The sequence below is a fragment of the Oryza sativa genome, chromosome 10 (genome assembly GCF_034140825.1).
Source record: "Oryza sativa Japonica Group chromosome 10, ASM3414082v1".
Lineage (NCBI taxonomy): Eukaryota > Viridiplantae > Streptophyta > Magnoliopsida > Poales > Poaceae > Oryza > Oryza sativa.
In genome coordinates, this window is record NC_089044.1 from 4,414,779 (window position 1) to 4,425,348 (window position 10,570).

Below are 10,570 nucleotides of genomic sequence, written 5' to 3' on the forward strand. Positions count from 1 at the left end.
CAAGGATCTCTCATAAATAAAGGGGCGTGTCTGTCGTAATCGCATAGCGACTTAGCATAACGAGAGGGAGCGGCGACCGGCCGTGAGTCGTTGTAACTCTAATACGCTGTATATGCTGAATCGGGGAGGAGCGCCTGTAATCAGTGCTCCGGAGATGTACGCTACGGCTGGACTCCGTTACCAAATATCGTGCCTCGGTGTCATCATCGTGTTTGGATTTTCTATGGCGTTTTCTTTCGCGTTTGGTTTCCGATGCGTTTTATAACATCTTCTTTTTTCTCTCTCTTGAAAATTGAAACCCCTCCTTCCCAGCCAGTCAGCATTCCCACAACTGATTTCCGGCTATCGCGGTGTTATCCCACTGACCAAAAATGTTTGTCTTGACATAATTTAAGTGCTTTGCATGGGCGTTTTTCAAGCCGCTTGCAATCAAGGACCTGTGAAAATCAGCTATTTACATGGACGTAAAGTCAGCTGCCCGTGAAGAAACATTTTCACATGTAGTTCCTTAAGGTGGGTTTGGATGGAGCTTAAAAAGTTTTAGTCCCTGTCAGATCGGATGTTTGGATACTAATTAGAAGTATTAAACATATACTAATGACAAAACTCATTCCATAACCCTGGACTAATTCGCGAGACGAAACTATTGAGCCTAACTAATCCATGATTAATTAGCCGTTGTGATGTTACAGTAAACATGTGCTAATTATGGATTAATTAGGCTTAAAAAATTTGTCTCGCAGATTAGCTCTCATTTATGCAATTAGTTTTGTAAGTAGTATATGTTTAATAATCCAAATTAGTGTCAAACATTCGATGTGACAGGAACAAAAGTTTAGTCCTAGATCCAAACAGAGCCACCAATGAAAACGAATTACCAGTTTTTATGCTTGTAGCAGAAAAAACACAAAATATAGCCAAAGTCACAAGTCACATGATTAACTTATAGTTGGGAGGCTGACGGGGGGTCCCTATGAGGATGCACCATGGTTAGGCCCATTTTAAGTCGGTTTTGACTATTGTGTGGGCTCTCAAATCCTTATACTTGCATATGATTGGTCGGAGGTATATTTTATCGCATGATGGGTGTGTGTTCATCTAGAAATCACCTTCATACCAATATTTGCTGATACTAATGAAAATGGTTAGTAATAAACCCCTATCACTAAGTTTGGTATTATATTATGTGTTCTTTTATGTAGGAGTTGACGGTTAAAGTTTGCACTTAACGAGTTTCCTTGTAGTTTTTATAGTTTGTTTTTGGTTCCTCTTGTAATCTAAAAGGGACACTTAGGGCTAGAGGAGGGTGAATATATAGGCTAATTTAAAATATAAGTAAATGCGGAAGCAACACTTTTCAGATATATCCGAAAATTTCAGATATTTCTGAAAATCACAAAGCAAGTGAAATGCACAAAATAAAAATAGACCTATCTAGTCACAAGAATGATGAGCAAGCACAAACAACTAAACTAAAAGTGGCACAAGCAAGCAAAACTATAGGAAGGAAAGAGAGATATCACCGATGTTCTTGTAAGATGAGGTATTCCTGAAGTTTGAATCCTCGGGAGGATTCTACTCTCCGTTGAGGAGCTCACAAAGAGTTGGGTCTTCCCTAACTCTTACTTCAAGAGGTTGCACAAAGCACTCCTCTTTTCACTAGTGGTACCTCTTCCTTTTCGGAGATAAGATATGACATTCACAAATTACTTCCGGTCAACCACAAGAAGATCGGTAGCTTAAAAATGACACCTAACCATCTAGTATTTTCCTACATGTGCTTGACATATAGGCCAAATTGCAACCGAGTAACTGTTGCATATGTCTGCTCGGTGGGCCTGAGCAGTGAACTTTTGGAAATACGTCTATTATGCCTCCCTCATCTCTTACTTCTGATTGAATCGTCTCCCTCAAATACAAAACTGAATATATCGTCTCTCCTATCTTTAAAAACCGTTGTAAATCGACTCATTCGGTGGTTCAGGAAGCCTTTTTTTTCTTACGTAGCATGTGGGACCCACTTGGTCAGGGACTCTCTTCTTCCCTCCCCTCTGTGTCTCTTCTCTTTTCCATCTCGATGGCACCGAGAAAAGATGGGCGTTGAAGAAGACGACGGTGGCGGAAGGCAGATTCATGTTCGCGCTTGTTGAACCGGAACGACCAACGCCGCCGTCGCCGCCGCACGGCCGAGAACGAGATCGAAGGTATGTAGCGGAGGGAGCTCATCAGAAACGGCGACCATGCATATGTTTGGTAGCTAGGTCTAGGAGTGCTTCTTCCTGCTCAAGAATAAGAAATTCCACGAGCTAATGGCGGGCGTCGAGGTCTCCAAGCCGGCATCGAGTCGCCAGTCGCTGAAGGGAAGCTTCAAGCTGAGCCTGCCCAGCTAGCCTGCTGGCCTGCGGGCAGTGCAAGGCCACGGCCGTCTCGCCGCCGGAATCTCCCATGACCGCCTGGCGCGCGGAGCTCCGTGAGATCTTCCACCGCATTAGGGCAACCACAATGTGTGCTAAAAGTGACCTTAAGTAATAAATAACTCTACAGTATATCACCTTAAGCATTGTGAAAGTGGACCATAAGAATCTGACATCAAAAATGAGCATTAGCCTTATGGTGTGGCAACAAGACTTTAGAATACAATACTTTTGTGATGTGCTGTTCACGCCAGTACTTTTGGGGAATTTTTATTGTGCAAAGAGTTTCACAGGAGGATAAGATGTGATTTTTTTATCCTTCGGTGGGACCCATTGGGACCTAGCTTATTTTCTCCCATAGGCACAGCCATTATAGATATGAACATAGCTAATGCTTACTTATAGCGGATCCTACATATATGACTGATGGAACCATAAGCATTGGCCTTGCCCTTATGAGCCAAGACTAGCTCGCCGTGTCCCGCGTTGTCCATTGTATCGATCTGTCGCCGCGAGGAAATTCGATCATGTCTATTCGTTTGTGTGCTGTTGTGTTCATGCGCTCGCGGCGGCCTGAGTTGTTGTGCACAACACATGCATACATCGTCAAATGAGTTAAATGCCGAACTCATCTCCTCGCGAACCCGAACTTGACCCGACCGCGAATCGCTCCCTCTGAGCTCCGGCGCTCATCTGGTCTCGGTGCCATACTACCATCAAGAGGGGAAGAGGAGAGTCACTGCTGTGTTGGTCCCACCTGCCACGTCAGCAAAATCGCTTTCTAAAACCAATAAAGGAGTTGATTTACAAGTTTTTTAAATACGAGGGGAACGTTATATCCAGCGAATTCAATCAGGACCTTCTTTAGTTGCAAACGGTATTTATTCCCTGAACCAGCCCGTCGGACCTTAAAAGCAAAGAAAAAAGTATGTACTTCCTCCGTTTCACAATTTAAGTCATTCTAACATTTCTCACATTCATATTGATATATATATATCTAGATTCATTAACATCAATATGAATGTGGAAAATGTTAGAATGACTTACATTGTGAAACGGAGGGAGTTCTCAAATAAAATAGGTTTATTAGCTACAGTAGGTAACGCGTGATTAAAGTTGCAATAAGCTGATACTCCCTCTGTCCTATAAAATAAGGAATTTTGACTTTTTACTTGCACTGTTTGACCATTCGTCTTATTCAAAAAATTTTGAAATTCTTATTTATTTTATTTGTGACTTACTTTATTATCCAAAGTACTTTAAGCACAACTTTTTGTTTTTTATATTTGCACAAATTTTTTAAATAAGACGAATGATCAAATAGTACAAGCAAAAAGTCAAAATCCCTTATATTATGGGATAGAGGGAGTAGTTTACATGATACTTGCAGTTTTGAAAATTTACCCTTTTAGCAATGATTAATTTTGTTGTACTACAGTTGCATTATTTATTGACACAGTTCTTTCAAATTATAATCGCAGATGGGAAGTTACCATCTATGTGCATTTTTCCACTGCTCCTTATATTAATTAATATATCTTTGATTGCATCGGATGGCAACAAATAATGCAGCAACAAACTCAACTATGCTAGTATAAACTAAAGAATGGTTCCCTTTCCTCTAAATAGGCAATGACGGGCCTATTAGGTATATGTAATTCTCTTTTACAAAAAGAATTGGTCGGCCTTTGCCAAACACAATAAAGTAATTTATGCATATTTCTTTTCTACTATAATATATACTCCCTCCATCCCAAAATATTTGACGCCGTTGACTTTTTTAAATATATTTGACCGTTCGTCTTATTCAAAAAAATTTAAGTAATTAATAATTCCTTTCCTATCATTTGATTTATTGTTAAATATACTTTTATATATACATATAGTTTTATATATTTCACAAAAATTTTTGAATAAGACGAACGGTCAAACATGTTTAAAAATATCAACGGCGTCAAATATTTAGGGAAGGAGGTAGTATATATCTATCAGAACACGGAAAATGCGCGTTCACAAGTGTTCCAACTAGTACTTTTTCGTGTGTCTACCAACCTAAACTGGGTCACTGCTTCTAGGTATTATCCGTACAGGAAGGCTGGCTGGCGTAGAGCTGTAAATATTGGCTACACCATGTCCATCTCCTTCACTTCCACTGTCCTTCTGAGGGGCATCAGTAAAATGGAAACTCGGGCCTTGTTCTAGGTCAAGATCATCATCACCCATGTACCTTGTCTTTGACAGGGCATGGGGGCTTCGCCAACTATTGTTGCTTTGATCTAGTTCTGAGTTTCCATCCGACGTTTCATCGCCATGATAGCTAGAGCTATGACAGGACATGTAATCACCAAAATCAGGAGGCTCAACGAAGCTGTCTTGTGGATCAGTTGACCTTCTGGAGGTCAGCCTACAATCACTTTGATGGCTGGAATCATGGCTAGCTTCCAAATGATTTCGGAAGTCCGGAGGCTCAAGAAAACTGTCTTGAGGAGGCCCTTGAAAACTGTTTCGTGGATCAGCCTGCTGCCTCGAGGCCTGAGCCCACCATTGATGGCTGGTAGAATTTTGTTCCCTGCCATGGCGCTTGAAGGTGGTGGCCTGTCGAAAGAATGCACTTGATGTTGATGCCTCCAGGTAGCTTCGAGCTCTTCTATATAAATCAGAATCCCAGATTTGCTCATCTTCAATTTCTGTTAATGGTTTGCTCAGAGGTGGCCATATCTCCTCCTGTTGCTCAGGTGATGCTTCATTAAGGTGGGAAGATGAGCCCGCTTCTCTATTTGTGTGTTGGTGTGTGTAATACCAATCCAGGATATATGGACAAGCTCTTTGATCTGTGTCGAGCAGTCCTAATGGATCAAAGTTAAAAATGACCCCATTGCCAGGATAGATGTTTCTAGGGAGCAGTCGATGGAAAACTGCAGTTTGACCTCTACAACTCAACCCAAGCTGTGATGATTCCGTTGTTTGAAAGGTATGTTGACGGATTTGTTTCTCCTTGAATTTCTGGAGGTTGCAAATAAATTTCTTGCCATCTGCGTTTGGCTCCCATGATGTGTAGGTGCTTTGGAAACTGTAAGAAATGAAACAGCGTAGTTAGGCCAAGGCAATCTTCATCCAAACATACTATTTTTCCTGAGCCTTTCTGTTGAATTTGATATGGGTTTGTGGTGTTGTCATATCAATGAGATTATTAAAACCTGATTCATCTTCCTATGATTTCAACATGGCATTTGAAAGATGGATTTTGTGACACAATAGGCGAGCTCCCAGTACACTCAAAAGGACTGAAGGGCAGATGACTAACTACAAGTTCTCTAGTCAAGGAATAGCCTAACACCAAAGGGTATGAAAAGGCAAGCAAGAAAAGTGGCCCATGATAGGATGTGCATAGCATGTAAGCACACAACAGTACAAGGACTATAGTAATAATGCTAATATGCTTCAGATAAATATAAATGATAAGAGACATGTTTAAAATTAAATATGGGTACCTTAATAGTGATTTCTCCATTTTTCCTTGGGAGCTTCTCATGCTTTTAACTGCATTATGTGGTGAACCGTAGTTTCTATTTCCATGTCTTCTTAAGTCGAACATGCTTAAGCTGTTGAGATGTCAAACAGCAATGTCATTAGATGTAGCTGAGGTAACAGACTGATAATTTATAATCAACTGTAGAAGAAACAAACAAACCTGCACACATCTCCCACTCCATCAACATAAACTGTGAAGTCTGATATGAAGCGTAGAATATCATCAACACGCTACAAAATGGTTAAAAACTCAACATTTTAGAACATAATTTAGAAACATGTGTTTTTTGGTATAGAAACTTAAAATACATTACCTTTGGAACCACAAATATTAGCAGATATGGAGTGATGAAAATTGAGGCCATCTCTTCTAGTAGCATCGTTATGGTATACTGCAATTGCAATTTACAGGGCATCAATTGTAAAAACAAACTGTACAAGAATAGAAAAGCTACACAATCAAAATAAGATAGAATGTAAATTCACTAATGCAGATTTTCTTTTTAATACCACCAATGCAGATTATAGCTGGGCAACATTCTGATTTCTATAAACCGGCTGTTATAGCTTCTATCTAAATAGGTACTTTAGCAGCATACAGAAAATACATATCTATCACATGTCTTGAGTTGACAAAGATTGAAAGAACAAGAAACTTGAAAGCGACAGCTTTTTGAGAAAAAAAAGTGCAATATAATATAGTTTTAGTTTATATATCGAAATTAGAATTAGTGAGCAGAATTTCATTTCCATATAATTACTGATTATGCTCCCAAAAATTAAAAATCAACAAAATTTACAGACTTTGAAAGGACCTTATCAGCCGCAATCAGAAAATAAAACAACGCGCTTACTACTGGTTGCTGTCTACTGTTGTGAACAGCAAACACTTAGACACAATCAAATCGCCCATTTCAACATTTGAATCATATACAGAATTGACGGCTAAATTACCTGAAACAGAGATTCAAAGTCCCTTCGTACAAGTTCACTGCCCTCTTTACCGCGCCACCTTTTAGGCATGTAGTGTGTCTGCTGCAGAACAAAGGACATAGCTCCTTCTGGATCAATCACTTGGAGTTCATCAACCACAACATTCCGACTAACAGTTGCTATTGTTCCAAAAACAATAGTATACCAGAGAAGATTTCGGCCAAATACCTTCACAAATAATGAATTATATGAGTTTGCGAAAGGTAAATGGTATTCATGTGCCACTAAAAGCATGTGAATGCAAAATTAACAACTTACATGACCCTCAAGGATGGATTCACCTAGAAATCCAAGGATGAGAAGAATTCCAGCCAATCCACCAGATACAAACGATATGAATTTTGCAATAATAGATACTAGTGGAGTTGGAAACTGCTTCAAATAATTTAGTGAGTTGACACTACTGTTGTTCAACCTATGTTTGAAGAAATGGTCAACCTGAAAATTGTTTTCAGCAGTTACATTAGTAAAATGGGAAGTTTACTACATATTGATCTATAGAACTTGAAAGACGTCCAAAAAGGAAAAATAGAAAGGTTTGCCACGTGATTATTCAGATTTCAGAATTATCAATGCTATTCACAACAGAGAAACTAGTTTGAGAAGTCACCTCATTGTATTCCCTCAAAATCCACTTTGAAAGATTCGACCATTTTCGAGATGATGCCGTACTGGGGTGATTGTAGAATTCTTCTGCATATCTCAGAAATAGGTATACCAATGGGAAGATAACAAGACAAGGTGACAGAAGAAACATGGCAATACCCATAAATACAAGCCGTTTCTTCAATAAAGACGGACTTGTCAGAATGTCTTTTCTAACACAAAATTTCCTGCAGCAGAACAGGATGTGAGTTTTGAACAGAGAAGAATAGTACATAGTCCAAAAAGATGGAAACTATTTAATAACTACATAGTCCAAGATAATCAAGGTTATAACGAACTGGATTCTCTACAATGAACTTTCAAGGTTATAACGAACTGGATTCTCTACAATGAACTTTCTAATACAATTACAACAAGCACCACAGACTTCTTTAACTGTAAAATAATTTATTGGTTACAACATCCAGTAGATCTGTTTTGGCATAAAATTCAATGTTATCCAACTAAATGTCAATTTGATATGCCATAGTATCTCCATTTATGGTCGTAACTGTTCCTTGGAACTGTAGATTATATTAATTGATTTTAAATACTTGAATAACTTTGATGAACAAGTGAAACACCAACGGTAATAAAACAATATGCTACTTATGGCTAACAGAGACAGACACACAGCACATACCTATCAAACATGGTTTGGAAGATGCACCAATTCAATGTCCACTCCAGGGCCTTTGGAAGCATCAGATAGCTTTTTTTTCCATGCATACGTGAGCTGACAGTTGGGCCAACTCCAGGAAGCCAAGAGGGGATTGGCAATGCGATGATACCTTTATTAACCATCCCAATCAGGTAGTTTTGTTTACGCATTATTCGCATGATTATATCATGCTCCGTGAGATCTTTAACGACACAAAGTCGTTGTGACTTCTGCAGAAGTACGACCTTCTCAACTACTCTAGGCCATGATATAGTCTGAATTTCGAGATCTGTAACCTTGAGACTGCAGGAAAAATACAATAGATGCATATAGATAAATCACCTGTTCTAATCAGCAAATGCTACTAACATGTACAACACAAGAAGATGGAATGTTACCTGTTACAGTAGAAGTCACGGACCTTGAGTGTGCTTCTCAGTTTTACAAAAAACTTCACAAAGTTAATGATTCCGTAAGTTGAGAGTATAACCATGGATCCAATAGTGATAAACTTTGTAAATGTGAAAGGATCTAGGGGACGATACTTAATGAGTTTCATTAGGTCACAAGGTTTTGCCCCTGACTCGAGCGCTTCCACTCCACATTTCAAATCGCCAAGGGCAGGCCAATCAACAAACAAGAAGAAAAACCCGATACAGCAAACCATAAACGTCACATTGAGGATCTCAATTATCCACTTGGTGATGATGCACCGCAGACCTTTCGCGCAGAAATACTCATAGAGCCTCTCAAAGAAAATATCCAAGTCAGGGATCACCTCCTCCTTAAAGTCTTCTCCATGAAGTAGCCCTGATGGGCTCTCATTACCAGGGCTTGGCAATCTTCGGTAGTCCGACAATTCGATTTCAGGTGGAATATCAATGAGAAGATGCGCCGATAGCTGCGATTCACCTCTCCATGGCCACTTAAACGCTGTTTGTGTAGTTTTGCCCTTCGGAAGGAAGGACATCATTTAAGAAAACGGCGAGTGAAAAGAGCTTCAGGCTTATCTCCCATGCCACAGCACACAACCTTCAAGGGCAAAATCATATTTTTATTATTATAAAAAAACTAACATTACTCCTCTAAAAAGGAAGGCTCACTTCAAAAGTAAGATGGCCTTCTATGGCTAAATAATAATTCATATAAACGGCATTATAAAATTAAATCATATGCAGAATCTAATTATTTGGGTCCAGTAATTCGTCTTAAACCCTAGAGCGCATATAGTAGTAATAGAACTAGAACCGAGTAACTAAACAAGAAGAATAGACACCAACCACGCGTCGGATAGCTCAGCCCAGCAGCACGATTCCCGTGCGCTGGAGCCGAGCGCGCGAACGTCCCCTGCAGCGGCGACTCGAGCGAGCGAGCGAGCGAAGAAGCGGCGGAGGCTAGGGCTAGGGCTAGGGCTAGGGACGTGGCGTCGCTTATAAGTAAAGGGAAGCAGGTAGGGGCGGGGCGATTGGGCGGAAGCCGTGTAGCTTACCAGGACGGGGGCGGGAGCGGCGGCGTACGGAATCGGAGGCCGGGAGGGACTCGGGGTCGGCGGAGGAAGAGGAGGAGGAGGCCGCCGGAATCGGAGTCGGGGAGGCCGCCGCGGGGGGATTGCTTCGGCGGCGGGGTTAGCAGCAGCAGCAGCAGCGGTGGTGGTAGAAAAGCGGAAGGGGGAATCGGAATCGATGGAGACGACGATCTATCGATCGATCTCGTATTCTCGTCGGAAAAGGATTGCTGGGTCATCAGCTGCTGGGGCCTTGGGCCATAAGGAGCTGGGCCTTTGGCCTTGGGCCTTGGGCCTAGAGCCTCAAACGAGCCTAGATTTTTTGGATTAAGTTCACTATTGGTCCCTCACTTGACGCCGAGTTCCTTAATATACAAAACCAGTGTATCTATAATCCTCACATGATGAGGTGGATGAGAGATATGAATGTTAGATAATTCCATACCAAATGTGCTCGCTCATGAGCCCATTCTAAAGTCTCAAATAATTCCTTGTAATGAAATGTATCTGAATCTAAATACGCTACTCCCCTCGTTTTAGGTTATAAGACGTTTTGAGTTTAGTCAAAGTCAAACTGCTTTAATTTTGATCAAGTTTGTTGAAAAAAGTATACATTTTCAACCCAAGACAAATTTATTATGAAAATATATTCAATTATTGATTTGATAAAACTAATTTAGTAAATATTACTATATATATTTTTCTATAAACTTAGTCAAACTTGATATAATTTAACTTTGACCAAAATCAAAACGTCTTATAAGCTGAAACGGAGGGAGTAGGTTGTAAGTTTTAGGCCCTGTTTGATTCAGCTTAGGATTA

At 40.3% G+C, this 10,570-nt stretch overlaps 1 protein-coding gene across 1 annotated transcript; it reads right to left on the reverse strand.

The window, feature by feature from the left end:
* Positions 1 to 4,004: 4,004 nt before the first annotated feature.
* On the reverse strand, positions 4,005 to 9,937 carry LOC107275726 (autophagy-related protein 9). The gene is made up of 10 exons (XM_015757257.3): positions 9,734 to 9,937; positions 8,643 to 9,276; positions 8,227 to 8,547; positions 7,549 to 7,771; positions 7,197 to 7,376; positions 6,900 to 7,106; positions 6,260 to 6,337; positions 6,106 to 6,176; positions 5,906 to 6,016; positions 4,005 to 5,484 (listed from the first exon to the last, which is right to left on the reverse strand). The coding sequence occupies exons 2-10, from the start codon at positions 9,215 to 9,217 to the stop codon at positions 4,467 to 4,469; spliced, it is 2,784 nt and encodes a 927-aa protein (XP_015612743.1). The 5' UTR covers positions 9,218 to 9,276; positions 9,734 to 9,937; the 3' UTR covers positions 4,005 to 4,466.
* Positions 9,938 to 10,570: the final 633 nt, after the last annotated feature.

Coding starts and splice junctions, on each gene's coding strand:
- LOC107275726 (XM_015757257.3), bottom strand. CDS start 9,217: ATGATGTCCTTCCTTCCGAAGGGCAAAACTACACAAACAGCGTTTAAG. Junction 6,177..6,259: donor TAATATTTGTGGTTCCAAAG/GTAATGTATTTT, acceptor ACCATTTTGTAG/CGTGTTGATGATATTCTACG. Junction 5,485..5,905: donor ATGGAGAAATCACTATTAAG/GTACCCATATTT, acceptor CATTTCTTACAG/TTTCCAAAGCACCTACACAT.